This window comes from Hyaena hyaena, unplaced genomic scaffold (genome assembly GCF_003009895.1).
Source record: "Hyaena hyaena isolate Hyena2069 unplaced genomic scaffold, ASM300989v1 scaffold_20, whole genome shotgun sequence".
Taxonomy (NCBI): domain Eukaryota; kingdom Metazoa; phylum Chordata; class Mammalia; order Carnivora; family Hyaenidae; genus Hyaena; species Hyaena hyaena.
In genome coordinates, this window is record NW_024080652.1 from 6,138,055 (window position 1) to 6,160,870 (window position 22,816).

At 42.8% G+C, this 22,816-nt stretch overlaps 1 protein-coding gene across 2 annotated transcripts in view; it reads right to left on the reverse strand.

Moving 5' to 3' along the window:
• The window catches only part of SMURF1 (SMAD specific E3 ubiquitin protein ligase 1), a 114,956-nt gene extending 109,691 nt beyond the window's left edge, over window positions 1-5,265 (reverse strand). For both annotated transcript variants that reach the window (XM_039226064.1, XM_039226063.1), the window contains exon 1: window positions 4,932-5,265. In XM_039226064.1, coding sequence (XP_039081995.1) covers window positions 4,932-4,986 — 55 coding nt within the window. In that variant the 5' untranslated portion in view covers window positions 4,987-5,265. The remainder of the gene's footprint in view (window positions 1-4,931) is intronic.
• Window positions 5,266-22,816: the final 17,551 nt, after the last annotated feature.

Sequence of the window (22,816 nt, forward strand, 5' to 3'; positions counted from 1 at the left end):
CGACAATTTGACAAAATGGAGAAAATGAAAACTTGGGGACTAGAAGAAAAAACTCAAAGCTCAAGACACCATTTTCATGGTCACGAAAATAGGAATTGTGAACTCAAATAATTAAGACTTGAAGTCAAAAATTCTAGTTGGATATCACTACAACTCCTATCAAGAAGCTTTAGAAAATGGATTTAAGGTGGGGGGGGCGGTTCTTAAGACAACTCCAATGTGGTCAAATCACAAACACAACTTCTATTTGGCAGAATGTGGTTCCTTTTAAAGTAAAATTGAAGTTTAAGTTTTGCAATAGTTATTTGAGGTAGCCCATCCCACACCCTTGGCTAATCCAGCCAAAGTGCCTTGAAAGTACCTTCATAAATTTCCTGAGGAAAAGTCAGAAGCAGCTCAGGGCTAAACACAGATGACTTATTCCATCCTACCCCAGTTTCGTTCGTTAAAATCAAAAGTTTTGCCTGCCTTACATAAGCGAGGTTCTCTGCTGCCATAAACTGATAAAGGGAACACTCTTAACAGCCTTCTTAACCTTTAAGAGAAACCGAACTATTCTAAATCAATTAGACCATCTGTTATTGATCAATTACAGTTATTAACAGCTATTACTACAAGTATTTCTCTCCAAGTTGCATCATCTGGACGCCAAACCCCAAGTCTGCCTTACTTCCCATGTGCTACAACTTTAAAAATAGCCTCCATTTCCATATGCTATCAAGGAAGGTCTCTTCCCCTCTCTGTACTTGGAATTAGAATTTTTCACTCTTCACAACATGTAGTCACGCTCCAAAAGATATAAAAGCACAAGGAGGTCTGAGAGTGTTTTGAGGCCTAAAAACCCAAAAAAGTTTAGGCATTTGCTATTTCAACTAACTGGTTAACATTGGAATAAAATTTAATTTGCTTGAAGAGCATTGTGGAACCCTTAGAGCTCAAAATTCCATTCTTTTACCCAAAGTGGCCTAAATAATGTATCTGGGATTCATTTGTGTACCACATAAGAAACAAAAGTTTTTGCAAATCCTGCTTCAATTTAAAATAAAAATGTTTCCGATGTGTTTGATTTGCCAGTGAACTCTAAAAGTCTGCAAGGTAATGTTAAGATCACTTTGATTTTGCACATATTATGCCCCAAACCGAACGAAACTATTTAAAAACGATTTTCCTGTTAAAATATCACAAAGACATTCATTAAAGTTAATTCTTTTAAATAAATATAAAGACCCAAATATTCCTCTACTACACAGGCCAAGGCTTCCAAAGCAGCTCCATATACCACTCAATAGTTTTCAAAAGCTGAAAGGCTCCAGAGGAAGAAAAAAAAAAAAAAGACCATAATCAATACACAAAATTAATGCTTAGCATAAATCAAACACTAGAGCTGTAGGGTTTTTTTAATTTTTTAAAATGTTTTATTTATTTCTGAGAGAGAGAGAGAGAGACAGCGTGAGCAGGGAAGGGTCAGAGAGAGAGGGAGGCACAGACTGAAACAGGCTCCAGTCTCTGAGCTGGCTGTCAGCACAGAGCCCGACGTGGGGCTCGAACCCACAAACCGTGAGATCATAACCTGAGCTGAAGTCAGACGCTCAATTGACTGAACCACCCAGGTGCCCCAAGAGTTGTGTTTTAATACAAATTTCTGAATATCAGCATTGAGATTTAACAACAGAAAGTGTAAGTACCCAACATAATTTAGAATAAGTAGGTAGCTGAATGGAGAATCAAGATGTTAAAATAAAGTTGAAATTGCAGGGCGTCTGGGTGGCTCAGTCAGTCAAGTGGTTGGACTCTTGATTTCAGCTCAGGTCACAATCTCATGGTTAGGAGTTCAAGCCCAGCTATTAGTGCAGAGCCTGCTTGGAATTCTCTCTCTCTCTCTCTCTCTCTCTCTCACTCACTCACTCTCACTCTCTCTCTCAAAATAAACATTTAAAACATTTTTTAAGTTGAAATCTCATTTTATATGACGAAACTGAGACCCAAAAAGGTGACATAATTTGTTCCATATCATGCAGTTTAAGATAGACTTGAACAAAATCAAGTTTTTTTTTTTTTAAGTAGGCCTCATCTCTAGTGCAGAGCCCAATGTGGGGCTTGAACTCACGACCCTGAAATCAAGACCTGAGCTGACACTCAACCCACTGAGCCATCCAGGTGCCCCTCAAGTCTCTTAATTCTAAATCCAGTGCTCTCATCATCAAATACAATTGTGGGCCCCAAAGTTCTAAATGCTCTTTTATAACTCCAGTGTCATCAGATGTCACCTTGAATTATGCTGTGTGACATTACTGACTGGTTAGAATATCCCTCATTTTTAAAAATATTTCTTTCAAATATCAGGGGTAGAAATAAACTCTGAAACCTGGAACAAAAGTATGTAACTTTTGAAAGATGGCTATCCAACATGCCAGATGTGAAAGGATTTCAAACTGCCCCTGACAGCCTTAAAGATGAGGCCAAAACCTACCCTATCTTCAATGAAACATCTGGTTCCAACGTTACAACATAAATTAACTTTCAACAGACAACTGGCACGTGGGTCACATGGGCCTACAATGACCACTCAAATTGCCATCCTGTTGCCGGGACGACACATTCACAGATCATCTCAGACCATCAATCACATCATCAGGGGTGAAGGGAAAAGGTGCTTTCGAAATGACACCCTTTACCAGATCCTTCAATATCAAATGCCATCCAAAACTCTTCAAAGCATTTCTACATCTTTGGCATCTAAATTTCTGAATCCAAAAATAATTTGGGAAGACAAACCAAGCCCTCCCTTTCACACAGGAAAGGCCCAGACCGGCCAATTAGGCTTGATTAATATATATATTACACCTGACACAAATATTTTCATTAGAACCTGTTCCTTCTGAAACATGAATCAACGTTTCTATCCAAACTCATGAAATCAGTTACTTCTGCTTCTAACAAGAAAAATGAAACCAATCTGATGTCAATTACAGTTTACACTGTAAATGAGAATCAAATTAAAGTTGTCAGTAATTAACGTTTTATAAGCATCAGGAAGACAAAAGCAGGGCTTTCATGTAACCATAAAAATAACAAAGTTATACATTGTATCTCCATAGTGAGAAGTGTTTCCTACCAGTCCTGGAATAAAGGATGATGTTTCTCCAAAAGCAAAGATCCCTGGAATAGATGGCTGTTACTTCACAAAACCAGGGTCTGAATCTGGGTCCAAATCATCTGATCTGAACATACTATCTCATCATAACCTAACCTGACATCTTTATACAAAAAAAAATTATAACGCTTTTCTTGAAAAAAATCATGCATCAACTATGTACTTTCAAAAGAAACTTTGGTTTTTAAACAGTCACCCATTGCCGTTTTCATGGATTTTACCGACGAATTACAGTTATGCATCTGCGATAAAGTGTCCAAAATGCTCACTGTGTCTGCGAAAGGATCTGACCAGACTCTGACTTTGGAGTCCTCACCACACTGGCCACTGAACACAAAAATCCAGGGGAAAGCCCCGGTCAAGAATTAGCCTGAACTTTTTATTTCCTTTCCAGAGCTGGAAATATTCGAGTTTGGAAAGTCTCGCAGCAGGACCGCATCTGCAGCCCCGGAATCCGGCCTCAGGTGTGAATTTCAGCTGGGAGGGAGGCCGCAGCGCCGTAGGCACTGAGGAGACCGAGAAGGGGCAGGTGAGGGCGCAAACTGGCCCAGGATCTCCGGGGCCAGCTAGCGAGGGGCGTCTCCCGCAGACACTTCGCGGCCACACTCCTCCAAACCCGCGCGTCGCCGGCCCGCAGAGCTTCGCGCTCACCCTTGAAGGTGGCACTACAGAGCCTCCGAGGAGACACGGGCATTTCACGCGAGTGAATCAAGGAGCTTGCGTTAGTGCAGCTGCCAGAGCCTCCAGAGGGGGCGGGGGGGGGGTCCCTCAGAGCCTCAGCAGGGCTCCAGGATGCTGGGGCTGGGGGAGGGGGGGTCGGCGACGGCAAAGTGCAATGCAGAAAAGGAAAGAACTGAAGAAGCGCGGTCAGAAGTAGATAATGGCCTGGCCTGAAGGAGAAAGGAAGTGGAGCAGACTGAAGAGGTCTGGACCAGCGGGGAAGTGAGGAGAACAGGACCGGGAGAAGCCACAAGATAGGATTGAGGAATTCGAGGCTGAAGGAAAGGGTGGAGGCAGCGAGACAGAGGCAAGGGGGCGGGGCCGGGAGATAAGCAAAGGCGGGACTAGGTAGAAAATGAGGGGCGGGGCTTAGGGGGAAAGTGAGGGAGCCGGGCCAAGGGAGAATAAAGGGGCGGGGCCGGGAGGGGAGAAGCCAGGGAGCAGGTAGGGGGGTGGTAGAGAGAGGAAGGTACAGAGTATGGGGGAGGGGTGAGAGGCGGGGGCAAGAGGGAGAAGCGAGGGGGCACGTCGGAGGGCAGACAGGGGAGCGGGAGAGGATGGGAAGGTGGTGAGAAGCGAGGGGCGGGACCGAGAGCAAGGGGCGGGGCCAGAAGGGAAAAGCGAGGAGGCAGGTGAGGGAAAAGGGAAGAAAGCAAGGGGTAGGAAAGGGGGGGAAGGAGAGGGGGCGGGGCCACGAGGGGAGAGTCGAGGGGACAAGGCGGGGAAGCTGGAGGGGGGCGATCGAGGTGGAGGGGTGAAAGCAGGAGGGGAGAAACGAAGGGGCAGGTGGGGGAAGAAGGAGGAAAGCGAGAGGGCCGCGCCGGGGGGAATCGGGGAGAGAAGCGAGGGGGCGGGGCCGGGAGCAGCGAGGGGGCGGGGCCGGGAGCGAGGAGCGAGGGGCACTCGCCGAGGGGGGTGACGAGGTCCTGGGACAACGGCCGGCGTGGGGGAGGGCCACTCCACCGGGGCGCTCTGCGGGAAATTCCGGGGCTGCTGGGGGGGCTCTGTGGGGCGCCAGGGGGCGCCGGGGGGGTGGGGGGCCTCCCACCGGCCGTACCTGTCAGACGGATCTTGATGCTGGAGCCGTTCCTGCGCGTCCCGGGGTTCGACATCTCCCGCCAACGATCGGGCAGCCGCGGATCCAGCGCCGCCGCCCCCCGGCCCGGCCCGGCCCGGCCCCGCCGCCGCCGCCTCAAGGTTACGGCTCCGGGCTGGGCGCCGGGGTCCGAGCCGGGACACAAACTCCGCGGCCCAGGCGTCTGGGCGGCGGAAGGATGGTCGAGCCGGGAGATCCGCGCTCGACCCGGCGCTCCCGACCCTCGCTCGCTCCCAGCAGAGCCCAGTCCGGAGCCGCCGCCGCCGCCGCCGCCGCCGCCGCCGCCACCACCACCTCCTCCTCAGAGCCGGACGCCCGCCGCCCTCGCCGCTTCCGCCGCCGCCGCCGCCTCCCGGAGCCGCGCGCGCTCCCGCCGCCGTGCCGGCCCGGCCCTGCGCGCCCCCGCGCCGTGCGCCCCCGCGCCTGCGTGCGTGCGCGTGCCCGCGGACACGTCGGGGCGGGGCGCGCCGCGGTGCTACGTCGCCGGCCCAGCCTTGGGCGCGCGGGGTCTGGGACCCGTGGCCCTAGCTTCCCGCGTCCTCCCGCTGGGAGACGGGCGGAGGAGATCCGGCCTTGGGAGTGCAGCGCGCCCTGGAGGCCCGCGTAAGGGGAACCGTGGCCCTCAGTCTTTACCACATTCTCCGAGGGAACGGGTTAGCAGATGGAATTGATTTTCCAGGTCTGTCTCAAGCCTCCGGGCCCCCAATGGCTATTGAAAAGAGGATTACGTGAATCCGTGGGCTGTCACTACACCAAGCACCTTGCACAAATAGTCATGCGACACTTTTTTTTTTTGAGCAGAGAGCTTTTAGATAATGCAGTTTCAATGGAGAGATTTCTCAAAGACACGAAGTCCCCTAGGCATGTTTTGTGCAACTAGTGTGCTCTATCGACCCGTGACAAAGTCGCCAGAATCACAGGAAGTGCCATATATGGACACGGTAAACAAGATGGGAGAGAGGGATAAAGTTGAGAGGTAGATGTTTGTGATTATCCAATCTGCATACAATTCAGCCCAACAAAAAGGCATCTTTAGAGCCTGCCTTCTGCAAACACTTCCTTCCCCGTACCAGACTCGCACAGTAGAACTAAAAGCCAACATTTCCCCTCCTCCCGAGCGGCAGGGTAGGGCAGGGTAGAACTAAATCTCGTTAGGCTTTCTCCAGCAAACAGACTCCTCTCTTTGTGAACCTGTAATGGAGAGGAAATACTGTGTTAATAGAGAGGAAAAGCTGGGCGTGTTTACCAAACTTGTTTTTGATCAACTACTTAATTCTTTGAAAGCCTTTATTTGGTTTGTGTCTTAAGGAAACCAGGCTCTGAGCCATTGCAGCCAGGGACCTTTCCTGGGGTCACAGTCTTCAGACCAGAGCCCTCCTTCTAGTGCCCCTTGACATGCCCCTCTGGCTCACAGGCTGAGCCCAGTAAGAGGCGAGTGCCTCCCCGGCTGAATTCAAAGCTGCCTCTTGAGCCTCAGTCAGTCAAATAAAAAGACAGACCTAGATCATTTCTATGGCCCCCTTGCAGCTCAAACGTTCAATAATTCTAGTGAAATATCCAAGAATACAAGCTGTGTTTAAGCAACAGAGCAGTAGTCCCAGAATGTCACTACGAGTCAGTCCCTGGAGTCTGAATAAATCCTTTTAGAGTCTCTAAGCCTAACCCCCATTCCTCTTTCAGTCCACCCCAGTATCTCTCCCTTCTCTTCATTCCCATATTAAAGAAGTCCATTCTCCTCAACCAAACTAAACCTCTCTCTCTCTCTGCTTACCTGAGTGGTGGCCTCTGTTCTGATCCCCAGCTATTCCTGACCTAATATCCTTCCATTTCTTAACCTTCCTTGTTTTCTTACCTGCCTAGATGGTTGGACCTTCCTTTTCCTGATCGTTTCCTCAACACCTGAGTCAGGAGGTCACTTCTGGAGGTTACTGAAAGGCATTTCATTTACTCATTAACAAGTAAGGGCCATTGTCATTTAACCAGATACACCTAATGGTGTCTTTCAACACAGCCTGCACTAGGAAGACTTCCCTAACTGGAAGCTAATGTATTATTCATCAGCAAACACCAGCCACCTACTATGTGGCTAGGGACAAGGAATACAAAATAAATAAGTCACGGCTGTAGCATTTCAGAGGCTCAGTGGACTGGATGAAACAGACAGGAGCAGAAGACCAGGACACAGTGACAGAGCTGTGTACTGAGGGCTAGAACGTAGATTACAGGACCATTCTGCCTCGGAGGAGATGGGAAGATCACAGAAGAGCCCCAGAATACCTCGATCTAGGACTTAAACACAGTGTTCAAGTTCGTCAGGCAAGGACTTTGTAGACAGAGGGAAGAGCTGACCCAGAGGCATGAAAATAAATGTATTTTCCAGCAGTTTTCGGCGCAAGAACAGTAATGCAGCTGCCAGATCCTCTATCCTCACACCTGATCCTATTAAAAGTTGATATTATAAAGCTGATAAAAGCTATTGGCCCCCATAAAATTCAACAGCCACAATTTTGGGCTAGGCCTGTGGGCCAGTTGTTATACTGAACTTCAGGTACTTTGATTTCCTTTCATCGTGTATCAAATTTGTCAAAAATACTATCTTCTATAGACATATGGAACAAGTAGATGGGAAATGCTTAACAATTCAGCTGAGACAGAGATGAAATTTAGTGAGTGTCTTAAAGTATCCTCTTTGCAATGACTTTACAAAAGAGTGGTTTTGACCCTGCTTTCTGTGCAGGATTTGGCAGCTTATTTTATTTCTCCCAAATGTATCACTCACGCTTGTCAGTGTTATTGGGCATTTGAAACACTTTCCAGTGGGGGAGGAAAAAATAAATCTCACTTTGGATCTAACTGCAGTAGTTCTTAACCTGTTTTTGGAGTCCCAAACCACTTCAGGGAATCTGGTAGAAATAATGGATCCTTTCCGCCAAATTCACGTGTGCAACTCTGCACCAAATTTTACATCCAGTTTCAATGGGCTCATGATCTCCTGAAACCAATCTGTGGATCTGTAAGGTCCCACAGCCCCTAGATTAAGAACTTCTAATCTAAAGGAAATAACCAAGCAGATCACACTGGGAATACCCCATATGTGGGTGTTGAGGAGCCAGTATATTGGTAGCCCCTTGTGAAGGCAGCAGGTATGCATGCTAAAAAGTTTTCATTTCTCTGGAATAAGTGCACTAGAGCTGTGGCCCACACACACCCACACCCTATTCTGGCTCCACCGCATTACAAATTGGTGCCAGAGCAAGATAATTAAATTTGCCAAGCCTCAATTTGCTCATCTGTACAATGGAGATAAAAATACCTCTCACACACAGTTATTGTGAGGTTTAAATTAGATGTAGATTGAACAGGCTATTAGAACAGGCACTCAGTTCTGATTAGTGCAGGTAAAAATGCATATACTAATCTTTCCCCCAAACCTACTAATGCTATTACCCTAGGGAAATTGGGGGTATTGTGCAGAGGATCCCTGGTGGCTATACCAAATATCTCTTGAGAGTACACTACTGTACCTGAGCTGGTGCCTCTGTGGCCGGTGGCCAGATCAGACCAGCCTTTAAGGTCTTTTCTTTTTCTTCTTTTTAATTTTTTTTAACATTTATTTATTTCTGAAAGAGAGAGACAGAGCACAAGTGGGGGAGGGGCAGAGAGAGAGGGAGGGGGAGACACAATCCAAAGCAGGCTCCAGACTCTTGAGTTGTCAGCACAGAGCCTAATGTAGGGCTCAAACCCATGAACCATGAGATCACAACCTGAGTTAAAGTCAGATGTTTAACCGACTGAGCCACCGAGGCGCGCCTAAGTTCTTTTCGATATCTAGGATCTAGGCCTCTCTTTTGCTTTTCATCCAAACATCAAGTTTTTAAAACAATCAGATCTACAAAACTTATGATTAATTAGCACATTTATTTAGTCCTTTATGCCCAGAAGCCTTTGGGATTTTCCTCTAAATTACACCTAAACTTAATATAACCAATATGCAGGGTAATATCATTGGCAAGGTTTATTATCATTGATAGGGTATTTTTTAAAATAAAACTGTTAAAACAATGTTTGAGATCACTGTAGATTCACATGCAGTTGTAAGAAATAATAGAGATCTTGTGTACTGTGCCCAGTTTCCCCAATTGTAACACTTTACAAAACTGTAGTATAATATCACAACCAGGATACTGACATTGATACAATCCAATGATATTCAGATTTTCCCAGCTTTACTTGGACTGGTGTGTGTGTGTGTGTGTGTGTGTTAAGTTCCATACGTCTTTTACACCTGTGTAGGTTCAAGTATCCACCACCACAGTCAAAATACTGAACAGTTCCAAAACCCTCCCATCCTCATGTTGTCAATTTCTAAAATGTTGTCAATTCAAAACATTTACATAAATGGAATCATATATAATGTAGACTTTTCGAATGGCTTTTTCCTCACTCAGCGTAATACTGGGAGACTCATCCAAGTTGTTACACGTTTCAGTAGTTTGTTCCTTTTTATTACTGAGTAGTATTCCATGGTTTGAACGTATTACCTTCTGTTTAACCATTCACTCATAGGAGAACATGGGGGCTAACTCCAGTTTTGGTTATTACAAATAAACTATGTCCAGGCATTTATGTGAACATAAGTTTTAATTTCTCCAGAATCCGTGCCCTAGAGTACAAATGCTGTGTCATATGGAAATTACAAGGTTAGTGCTTTAAGAAACTGCCAAATTTTTTTCAAGTGGCTGTAGCATTTTACTTTTCTACAAGCAATGCTTCTCAGCATCTTTGCCAGCATTTGATATTGTCACTATTATTCCTTTTAGCCATCCTGGTAGGTGTGTAGTTTTGCTTTATGGCTGTGGAATTATTTGAGATTTAGACTATTTCTTCAAATATATGCAGCCAAGTAATTAGGGACTATTTTAGAAAAACATAATTCTAAAGTCTTTCTTTAAAAATCCTAGTTGAACCCCACAGTCTATGTTCAGAAACAGCTGAGGTCAAAGTGAAAATGAGAAAATGATTGAACTGCTATTTTACATTTTAAAATGTAGTTTATGGGGCGCCTGGGTGGCTCAGTTGATTAAACATCCGACTTCGGCTCAGGTCATGATCCTGTAGTTTGTGAGTTTCAGCTCTGCGTAGGGCTCTGTGCTGAGAGCTAGGAGCCTATAGCCTGCTTTGGATTCTGTTCTCCCTCTCTCTCTGCCCCTCCCCACTCATGCTCGCTCACTCTCTCTCTCTCTCTCTCTCTCTCTCTCTCCTCTCTCTCTCTCTCAAAAATAAATAAAACATTTGGGGCGCCTGGGTGGCTCAGTCAGTTAAGGTCTGACTTCAACTCAGGTCATGATCTCATGGTTTGTGAGTTAGAGCCCTGTGTCCGGCTCTAAGTTGACAGCCTGGAGCCTGGAGCCTGCTTTGGATTCTATGTCTCCCTCTCTCTCTGCCTCTCCCTTGCTCACGCTCTGTCTCTCTGTCTCAAAAATAAATAAGCATTTCAAAAAATTATTAAAAGAATAAGCTTATTTTAAAAAATCCGGACATAACATTTTTCTCGTAAATAAACAAAGGGGAGGGGCCCCTGGGTGGTTCAGCCTGTTGAGAGCCCAACTCTGGCTCAGGTCATGATCTCACCATTCATGAGTTTGGGCCCCATGTCAGGCTCTGTGCTGACAGCTCAGAGCCTGGAGCCTGCTTCAGGGTCTGTGTTTCCCTCTCTCTCTACCCCTCCCCAGATCACGCTCTGTCTCTCTCACACTCTCTCTCTGACAAATAAATAAGCATTAAAAAAATAATAATAAATAGACAAAGGGGATGTCCACACTTCTGGTCTACTACTCCTTCAAACTATCATGGGGGCACCTAGGTGGCTCAGTCAGTTAAGCGGCCAACTTTGGCTCAGGTCATCATCTCACAGCTCGTGGGTCCAGCTCTGTGCTGACAGCCTGGAGCCTACTTTGGATTCTGTGTCTCCTTCTCTCTCTGCCCCTACCCTGCTCGTGTTCTCTTTCTCTCAAAAATAGACATTAAAAAAATTTTTTTTTAGTTTCATGATTTCTATTGGTCTAGAAAAATAAGATAAATATTCCCTAAGTTTGTTGTATCTCATCTGTAATATGTTAACCAACAATAACCAGGGAAATCCACAAAACAAAGGAATTCCCAAGACCCTGAATCATTGTTTATTGGCAAAAAATTGTTGCTAGTTTTTAGACAGAATTAGAGGAAGCTCCGCTATATTCTGGGCTATTGGTTCTCAAAAGTATGGTCACTGGAGCTGCAACATCACCAGGAAACTGTTAGAAATGCAAATTCTGAGGCACCGCCCCAGACTCACTACATCAGAAACTCCAAAGACAGGCCCAACGATTCACGATTCACGGTTGGACCAACCCTTAGGGTGATTCTGATATAGGCTTGGGTTTGAGAACCACTGTGAAAGGCAAGCAATTACCTTCCTATTGTCCTAACTCGAGGAAGAGAGCGGTGATGTGCAAAATCCAAAGCAAAGATATTTGGGCCAGAATGTTAAAAACAACTATAAGGTTGTTTAAGTTACTATAGGTAACTTAAGCAAAAATGGGATATATGAGAAGAACTTTAGGGAGTCACAAAATCCTTGCTAGATTTTATGATAGAAAATAGGCAGTGATCAACACATCTGAGCAGCCGAGGGGCAGATTTTCTTCTTAATCAGAAACAGTATGGCCAGGACGCCTCCCCTGGAATTAATGTCCTCCTAGGAATTAATGCCATCTGTCCTTATGTCTCAAGATTGTAAGCACCAGAAGGTGTTCCCTGTCGGCTGAGCCTAGACCAAGGCCCAAGCCCTGGCTGCCTGGGGATAGCGAGAAGGGAAGATAAAGCCACTCTTACTTTCGTAGTGGGAAACTGAGCTCCTGCCTCATGCCCAAACTATGCACAGTAAGGCTTTCTCCTTGATAGGAAGGGAACTGAGCAACCCCCACATGGCTGATGTCTGCCTCATCAACATGATGGGGGAGGGAGGGAAGCAGACTGATATGATTTGATTAAACTGATACCAATAATTTAGAGTTCGGTTTTTGATTCCCCAAGCACATACTCTAAGGTGAAGATGGAAGAAACCTAACGAGAGGAAAGGCAGAAGGAATTCTGTGATTTAAAACAAAATGGAAAATTCACAAATCGCACTCTTGCACTAATTATTTAAAAAAAAAAAGACGTAGTAAGTGCCCATCTGTGACAATTATTAGCACATGGTCTGTGCTGGTGAAGAGGTGCCCCAATTCCCCAGTCCTCCAGATGCGCTGAACTAGTAACCAAATCGCTGCTCTCTCTGCATTCTGCAGTGTTTGAATCAAGTTCATCTTTCTGCCGAGATCCGGCAAGCCTCTAATCTTACCCTGATTATGCAAAAATAGAAACAAGTACAGATGAATGTGACAAAGATTCCCCTAGTACCAAGAAAGGGGCGGGAGCTGTGTACCTCATTATTTAAAGGCATTCATATAAACAAATTAAGTTAATTTGGGGTTCTGGTTTGTGTGAGGGAGGGATGCTTATGTAATTATTAGCTTCTATTCCTGCTTAGTGAACATGATAAAGATTTTCATGGATAGCTATTTCCAATCCAAGTTCATGCTTTCTTCAGTGCCTGTCCATAGAACTGTCCATGTGCTGAAAGCAGATTCTTTGTGTATCCATCTCTCTAGTCCACATCAATCCCCTGTCTGCCCAGGATCTCCCCGGAGGGATGGGGGAGATAGCGGGGCTCATGCCACAGAATAGCTCGACAATGCCCACTTTTGTCTTCCCAGGAAATATATTTTAGAAAACATGGTCTTGCCATTTGTATGCACTGACTTATAGTAGAAGCTCACTTTTCCTCTTTATTGTACCATAGAACATAAGCAAACATTTATTGGGAAATTTCAGTGTGCCAGGCAATGTGCTAATGCGCAAGGACATTTTTTTCTGCTATTAGAAACACACACATACAGAAGAGTGAAACTCATAGATAGTTGCCAACAGGTAAAGAAACAGAACATCTCCAGACCCCAGAAGACAACGGATTCATCCTCCCAATCACAATCTTTCCCACCTCCTCTCTAAGTAACCACTCTCCTCTTATTAAACCTTCTATAAATGGAACCATACAGTAGGTACTATTTTGTATCTGATTTTTTTTACTCAGCATTATGTTATTGAGATTCATCCATATTATTGTGTTATGGCTATAGTTCATTTATTTTTATTGTTTGCATAATATTCTATTGTATAAATATACTTCAATTTGTCCATTCATGGGCATTTGAATGTTCCACTTCGGTGCTAACATAAACATTATGCTAAACTGTATTTTGACTAATATGAACATATTAAATAGCATTTCCTGATTACTAATAGGGTGTTACTTTGGCTATTGGAAATCCATTTAGCAAAGCACATATGCAATGTTTTGGGTTTCTTTGTTCATTTTTCTATGGGATTTTCTGTCTTACTGATTTATAGGCATTTGTTGTGTGCTTTGGATATCAGCTGTCAGGGCTTTTTTCCCAAATTTTTTTAATGTGGCAAAATATATGTAATATAAAATTTACCACCTTAACCACCTTTAAATGTAAAGTCAGTGGTATTAAATACATTCGTAATGTTGTGCTCCATCACCATCATCCATCTCCAGAACTCATTTCATCTTGTAAAACAAATTCTGTATCCATTCAACAACTCCTCATTCTCCCCTTTGCCCAGCCCCTGATAATCACCATTCTACTTTCTATCTCAGGGAATTGGACAATTCTAGAGACCTCATATAAGTAGAATCATACAATATTTATCTTTTTTGGCCTGTTTCACTTAATATCCTTAAGATTAATCCACACTGTAGCATGTCAGAATGTTCTCCCTTTTCAAGGCTGAATAATATTCCATGGCACGGAGAGACCACACTTGGCTTATCCATTCATCTGTCAATGGATATCTGGGTTGCTTCCTATTTTAGCTATCATGAATAATGCTGCTTTGAACACAGGGATACAAATATCTCTTCAAGACCCTGTTTCAATTCTTTTGGGTAGATATTCAAAATGGAATTTCTGGATCATATGGTAATTCTATTTTTTGAGGAATCACCATTCTGTTTTCCATAATGGCTACACCATTTGGCATTCCCACCACCAGTGCATGAGGGTTCCAATTTCTCCACATCCTCACCATCACTTATTATTTTCTGGTTTTTGATAGTGGCCATCCTCATGACTATGAAGTGATATCTCATTGTGGTTTTGATTTGCATTTCCCTGATGGCTAATGACATTTATCATCTTTTCATGTGTTTCTTGGCCATTTGTAGGACTTCTTTGGAAAAATGTCTACTCAAGTCCTTTGTCCATTATTGAGTCGGGCTGTTTGGCAAAGAATTTTAAAAGGTCAGTAAGGTATTTTCCCTGCATTTTGCGGTTCACCTCTGGTAGTAGAGACTATCACGTAAGCAAATAATGTATAAATGAGGCAGAAGAGCCACAGTTGAAGGCTTCCCTTTCATGTGGACACCAATATGCTGTTAGTGACAGTAGACAAGGGGAAGGATTCGGCCACTTCACATGGATGGATGTGGAAGGAGTCTTGCTTGCTGAGCATTTTGCCACATATCTGAAGCAGCAAGTTTCTAAAGAGTTTCAAAAATTCACAATGATTAATTCAGGAGCATCACCAATTTAAAATTTATACTCAGGATGTATGGTTGGCAACTTTATTTCTCATAAGGCAGCCCTCAACCTTTGCTTTTTGAAAGACTCAAGCAGCTCTCTCAATAAGCCACATCTATTTCTGCTGTGAGTTTTTATCTTGGGTTGTCACTTAGAAGTATAATCAATTTAGACATTGCTGTTTGCTCAGCGAGCAAAATCTGTGATGTCTTAACTAAGCACAGGACAGGCCTGCCATGCCTCTCTCTAATAAGTGAGAGTCTTTGGAATCAAATGGGAATACAGTTTCATTCTAAGGAAAGCACTAGCAGCAATGGAGAAAAACTGTACTTACTATGGTTGCATTTGTGAATTATGGTTGGATTCTCATCTCACTGATGAAGATTAGGAGGCTTGAATATTGTTACCCCAAATAAACTATATTGCATCTGAATGGAATCTTTTGATAATAATGAGCTGGTCGTAGGAGAATGCTTCCCATGAAAAAACGGTAGAGCTAAGTATCATTACAGATGTTTCATGGAACTATCAGTTAATGCCTCCTTCCCCTAAAGGAGTTTCCATGCTCCGAATTCAATCCTTTGCAGAATAATTCCTATGTAAGCAGGAGGGAAAAGGGTGTGTGGGGGATTAGTGCTAACAATCAATGATTTAGGAAAGCTATGAATGTTCCAGTGCCTGAAATACAGCAGTGGGGTAGCACTAGGTTGTTTCACCAAAGAGCCATTTCTCTTCTTATTGGGAAGAATTGGCCTGCAAGTTCAAAAGAGGGTTGCCAACTTGACCTTAGGTCACTAAGATTAGAACATCCCTGGAGTTTTGATAGAAGAGTACCTGTAGTTAGGAAGCCAGATTTATGGCTGTGGGCAAAGAGAAAGAAAGCCCATGTCTACAGTATACTAGCTTATTAGGGTAAGTATACTCCTTGGAAATCCTTCTAGAGAAGTCCCATAAAAATCACTCTCAAGCCTCCTGCATCTGCACCTGGGTCTTTACCCTCCCACCAGGGATGGTGGAAGGTCCATAATGCGATAAAATCACTTTCAAACCTCCTTTGGATTCTGATATCTTGATCACCCAAACATTACTTTCCCTACCTTTTCTTAAGACTAGAGACATGCCACAATTTAACAATCATCAGAAATGCACGGAGAACTAAGAACCCAAGGCATATAAGAACCAGGATAAACCCAGAGCGATTAATTCCCTAGCAATCCTCGCATTAGGGATACATCTGGGAGTGAATTTGGCGTCAGCAGAGTGGGCTTAAATACGCCCCTGTTTGCTGGTTATGTGATCATGGGTGATTCTCTTATATTTCTGAGCTTCAATCTCTTCATCTACAAAATAGATGTAATACCAACATCATGCTGTTTTTATAAGCATTACTGGTATGGAAGATGTTATCTGTGAAAACCCTTGGTAAAAGTATCATTTAAATAATTGTTCTTAATCTAGGGGTATTTGTATCTAAGCCTGCAGGCTTCCAGAGAAGGACTTTGGTTTCTTTCAAAAATTTACTCACCTGAATGTGCAGGTAAGAACCACAACTTTATAAATAATAAAATTTCCCATAGTTTTTTTTTTTTTTTTTACAAATAGTTTATTGTCAAGTTGGTTTCCATATAACACCCAGTGCCCATCCCCCTTCCCCCCCACATCTATCAGTCCTCAGTTTTTGTCAGCATTCAAGAGTCTCTCATGGTTTGCCTCTCTCCCTTTCCCCCACCATTTCCCCCCTTCTTCTCCCCCATGGTCCTCCGTTAAGTTCCTCCTAATCCTCCTATACGTGCAAACATATATTTGTCCTTCTCTGCCTGACTTATTTCGCTCAGCATAACACCCTCAAGGTCCATCCATGTTGCTACACATGGCCAGATTTCATTCTTTCTCATTGCCTTGTAGTATTCCATGGTATAGATAAACCACATCTTCTTGATCCATTCGTCCATTGATGGACACTTAGGCTCTTTCCATGTTTTGGCTATTGTTGAGAGTGCTGCTATGCCTCAGCATTTCTATATCCTTTGGGTAAATTCCTAGCAGTGCTATTGCTGGGTCATAGGGGAGTTCTATTGTTAATTTTTTGAGGAACTTCCACACTGTTTTCCAGAGGGGCTGCACCAGTTTACGTTCCCACCAACAGTGTAGGAGGGTGCTCGTTTCTCCACATCCTCACCAGAATCTCGTGTTCTCTGATTTGCTCATTTTAGCCACTCTGATTGACGTGAGGTGGTATCTCAGTGTTTTGATTTGTATTTCCCTGATGAGTAAAAAGTTCCAATAGTTTTTGATAATTGTTAAATATTATGGTTCTCCTACTCCCCCTGTAATCCACCGCCACTTTAAAAGTTTTCTAAACAATCACATTTCTCAAAGACAAGCAAATCAGAGATATGAAATTTTTTCCCATTTATAATTCACCCAAACCATGTGAACAGATGTTTACTTTGAAGAAGAGAAACACACACTGAAACGCCTTTTTATTACTGATAACTCCCAAGCCATTTCTCAGACTTTCATTGTATGGAATTATGCTTCAGGAATTTAGGACTCAAATTTGTATTCATGCAACACAGCTTGAGAATACACAATTCTAATGTCTTCGAGGTCTTTTATTTTTAATTATTATTAAAACACTAGCAATGACAGAATTGGGACTCCTCCTCTCTTCTAGCCAGAGGTTAGCAGTTTGATGAATAGTCTTACAGAATGTTTTTTCTATACATATACTACCAGATATGTAATATTCTTACAAACAATATACTATTTATTTTTTTTATTTATTTGGGGGCCGGGGAGAGTGAGTGACAGAGAGAGAATCCCAAGCAGGCTCTGCACTGTCAGCACAGAGCTCCACATAGGGCTTGAACTCATGAACCATGAGATCATGACCTGAGCAGAAATCAAGAGTTGGACACTTAATCAATTGAGCTACCCAGGTGCCTCTACACTGGTATTTCTTGATTTACCAAATTAAGACATTATCAGGCTCCCCATTGTGGAAGATAAGGAGTTCCCTTCTCCTGCCTCCATTTTTGTACACGCTTTGTATTTTTACTTCTTCCATTCATACTTAAAATTTTTGAGCTCAGGTTTGCTCTTTCATCAGCCCACATGTAACTCATGATCCCTGCCACATTAGGTAAGGATATTAGTACCCCTACCTTCTGTTCCACTTGTCCCACCTTCATATTTGTCAGCTGAAACCTGACAATGTGAAGGATGGCAACATTCACATTCTACAGGCAGGGTTGACTTCCTTGTTTTGTCTGTTGGTTCCATGAGTTGACTATTTCAGAATCAAGATTAAAATCACACTACATTTTTGTTTGCTTCTTGTTTGGCTTTGAGTTTCTTATATAATTTTTTTTTGCCTGATATTTATCCAATGTCTATTTACTTACTTTGAGAGTGAGAGACAGAGCATAAGCAGGGAAGGAACAGAGAAAGTGGGAGACACAGAATCTGAAGCAGGCTCCAGGTTCTGAGCTGTCAGCACAGAGCCCACTGGGGCTTGAACTCAGGAAATATGAGATCATGACTTGAGCCGAAGTTGGATGCTTAACCAACTGAGCCACCCAGGTGCCCTTTTACCTGCTATTTCTAATTGTCTTATTTTCTTCTTATTGATGGAAGAGACGGGTTTTCTTCATCAGGTCACGAACAGATCTGGCTTCTTAATCATTCTATTTCTTAAATCTGTTTCATTTCTCTTGTTGAAAACATTCTACCTAGAGCTGCCTTTCTTTTCCAATATAGAACGAACAGCTTTCCAGCTTCACTATACAACTATTATCTTGGGATTGCATTTCAATGCAATTGAATGCTTCTGCATTGGTTTTATTATTTCTTGTATCTTATGTTTTTCTTCTTGGTAATGGTGGGAGAGGGGTTAAGATGATTTTCACCCTTTTTTGATTGTGTACATTCTCAAGTAGCTTACTTAGCAAGTACTTGAAAGGTAATTCTCCTGAGTTTATATCTGAAAATATCATTATGCTTTATATGACTATAGAATTCTCAGTTGTAATTGTCCCTCAGAACGTTCAAGGCATTGTTTCATTATATTCTGGCCTTCAGTGTCCCCAGAGACAAATCTGATGCTAGTCTTATTTTCATTCTTTTGTACATTTCTCTCTGGAAATTGTTTGGATCTCCTATTTATTCTTGGTAGTCTGAAATTTCACAACACTAAATGTATATATTTATCTTTTTCTCATTCAGCTTGGCATTCAACGAGTCCTTCAATCTTGAGGTTCCTTCAATTCTGATACATTTTCTTTTCTGATTTCTTTGATAATGTCTTTCCCTGCATTTTCCCTCTTACCTGATTATTTTTTTTGGAACTCCAGTTACTCTTGATGGCAGGCCTTCTGAATTGATCCTCTCTCATTCTTCTCCCAACTTGTTCAACTCTTTGTTCCTTTCTGGCCTATAGTCTGAAATCTTTGCTTGCCTTTCTCTTCAAACCCTTCCCTTGAATTTTGTCCTGATAATTACCTAATCTCTGAGATTGTTCCTGTTTCATAGCTTCTTGTTTAATGGCTACAGTCCCTGTTTTCTCAAATCTGTTGAGAATACAGAAAGTAATTACCCTAGCTTCTCTGAGTTGTGTCTGATTCTCCTGTGGGCACTTGTTTCATTCACCTTGGTGTTTCTCTTATTTTGATGGTTTTCTTCTTGTGCTTGATCATGCATATTGAAGAATGGGAGCATGAGTTAATTTTTCTAGACAAATGGTTTGGGTTTATTGTATATACATATCTATGTGTTCCCATTAGGATTATCGCATGAATAGATTGGCTGACCAGGTGTCCTATGGAGGTGATAAAAGATTTCTTAACTGGCAGGTAAGGAGAAATGCATTCTGATTCTTGACCTTTCATATATGACTTGTTTTTACTGTCCAGAAATTTGTAGGATATTTTCTTTTACCAGAATTTTGAAATTTAACAATGATGTGCTTTGGCACAGGTTAATTTTAATCTATTTTTCTGGGCTACTCATTGGAAACCTTGGTTCCATTTGGAAGGAAATGTTTACTTCTGCTTTGGGAATTACTCTTGAATTATTTGGTAATTTGCTATCCTTTATTTTTTCATTCTCTACTTCTGGAATGCCTCTATTCAGACTTTGGATCACCTAGACTTCAAGATTCACATAACCTTACCTGTTCTAGATATTTATCTTTGTCATCTTGCTCTACTCCATGGGAGATTTAGTCATCTTCCAACACTATTTTGCTCATTTCTACTATCATTTTTAATTTCTAAGAGTTCTTTTTGATCTGGAATTTTTTAATGTTTATTTTTTAGAGAGCAAGCAGGGGAGGGGCAGAGAGAGAATCCCAAGCAGACTCCATGTTGTCAGCACAGAGCCCAACCTAGGGCTTGATCTCACCAACTGTGAAATCATGACCGGAGTTAAAATCAAGAGTCAAACGCTTAACTGACTGAACCAACCAGTCACCCCTGATCTTGACCTTTTAAAAACAGCATCTTATTTTTGCTTCATGGAAGCACTATCTTATCTCTCAAGTATGCTAGTATTGTTTTTTCAATTTTCTTTCCCTTGCATGGCTTTTCTTTCAAATTCCCCTGCCAGCGCTATTTGTTTTTGCCTCTATTATGTCAGAGAGCTTCCTCAAATACCTGTGGTTCTTGATCTATTTAAGAGTGAGGTACTAAAAAGCTGATCAGAAGTGCTGAGACCTTAAGGTAATCTAGCTGGGTTGTTTCCTTGTGGAACTCACAGTATCAGTGTCTTTAAGTCTTTCCTCTTGGGATGGTCATATTCCCCAGAGAAAGATCTAGGCTCCTGCCTGGATGATATACACCTATCTGGTAGCATTCCATTTACCCAGTGGGGTGTGGGGATAAGTGGGGGCTCACCATTTCCTATGCAATTTACTTAATGCCCCTGTATTCAGCATGAATCTGTTTTTAACCTTGTCCAATATAACCTTGCCCAAAAAAGTACACTTTTTTTTTTAACCTAATTGAGAAAACAAACTTCGAGTTTACTCCCAGGGTTGGGAAGGGCCAGATGATCAGCTTTGTGGAGTAAGAGGATATAATGGCTTTTAGAACTGTTTTTTTTTTTTTTTTTAATTTTAGAGAATGGGGGCATGCACAAGTGGAGAAGGAAAGGGGGGAAGATGCGGGGGGTGGGGGGTGGCTTAAGCAGGCTCCACTCTCAGCACAGAACCCAACCCCATAACCTTGGGATCATGACCTGAGCCAATATCAAGAGTCAGACACTCAACCAACTGAGCCACCCAGGCACCCCTATAATAGCTTTTTAAAAAACTTTTAGTTATTTGGAAATTCCTATATTCACAGGAAAAAAACCAGAATGGCCTAATAATCATCACCCACCATGGACCCATCACCAGCCCCACCTGCCATTACCACATTGCCAGTTCTACCCCATATATCTCTCATCCACTTCACCCCATGTTACTTTGAAACAAATTTTCAACATCATTCTATCTATAATCATTCAGTACATATCTTTGAAATTTAAGGACTTTTTAATGTAATCTTAATATGATTAAACCTAAAAAAAATTAATGCTTCTTTCATATCAAGCCTGCATTCAGTAGGGGCGCCTGGGTGGCTTAGTCGGTTGAGCGTCCGACTTTCGCTTGGGTCATGATCTCGCGGTTCGCGGGTTCGGGCCCCGCGTCGGGCTCTGTGCTGACTGCCAGCTCAGAGCCTGGAGCCTGTTTCAGTCTGTGACTCCCTCTCTCTCTGACCCTCCCATGCTCACGCTGTCTCAGTCTCTCTCCTAGAAATAAATAAAACATTAAAAAAAAAATTTAAAAAAAAAAAACCTGCATTCAGTGTTCAAGTGTCCAATTAGCTCGTGAATGTCATGTGTTTTATTCTTACATTCATTTGTTGCAACCGGAATAGAACTAATATCCACAAATTCTGGCTGTCAATAGTCTTTTTTTTTTTTTAATAGTTTGTTGTCAAGTTGGTTTCCATATAACACCCAGTGCTCATCCCCACAAGTGCCCTCCTCCATGCACATCACCCCTCTTCCCCTCACCAGCCCTCAGTTTGTTCTCAACTGGTATCCAAAATCTATAAGGAACTCACCAAACTCCACACCTGAAAAAAAATCCAGTGAAGAAATGGGCAGAATATATGAACAGACACTTCTCCAAAGAGGACATCCAGATGGCCAAGACACATGAAACTATGCTCAGCATCCCTCCTTATCAGGGAAATACAAATCAATACAGAAATGATAGTGTATCACTTCCGAATTAGGTTATAAAGGACTGTGGCTTCGGTTTTGAACACTCTTTCTCTCCCACACACACTCTTAGATCACTTGCTCTGGGAGAAGCAAGATGTCCTATGGTCAGGAGATTCAGGTAGTCTATGGAGAAGCCCATGTGATAGAGAACTGAAGTCTCCAGCCAACAGCCATGGACAAACAACTGAAACCTCCTACCTACGACATAACTGCATTTTGAAGCATGCCCTCCCCCAGTTGAGCCATCAGATGAAAATGCAGTTCTAACAGAAGCCTGAATGCAATCTCATGAGACATGGAGTCAGAACCACCAGCTAAGCTGTCTCCAGACCCTTGGCCCACAAAAAAACATGTGCAGTAGTCAAGTCATTTTTAAGCTGTTAAGTTTGAGAGAAATTTATTATACAGCAGTTAACTAATACATCAGGGTTTGTACATGATTCTCTGATCTACCACTAATTAAAAGATGCAGGACAAGTTGAATAGCCTTGTGTGCTCCAGTTCCTTTCATTGGAGACTGATGACTGTTTTTGCCTCACTCACTTTTCAAGGACGGTATGAATTGCACATAAGATAAACTATATGAAAACATTATACAACTATTAATTTATCAAACCCAAACTCCCTATTTTGCAGATGAAAACTGGAAGCCCAGAGGAATGAAAAGAATTGAGGGATGAAGCATTAAGAAGCAGAGAAATTGCAGAACTTATCCAGGCTTCAATTATTTAGAAAAAGAGCCAGGGTCACCTGGCTGGCTCAGTTGGAAGAGCAGGTGACTCCTGATCTTGAGATTGTGAGTTTGAGTCCCATGTGGGGCATAGAGATTACTTAAATAAAAACTTAAAAAAAAAGAAAAGAAAAAGAAAAAGCCAGGACTGGAATCCA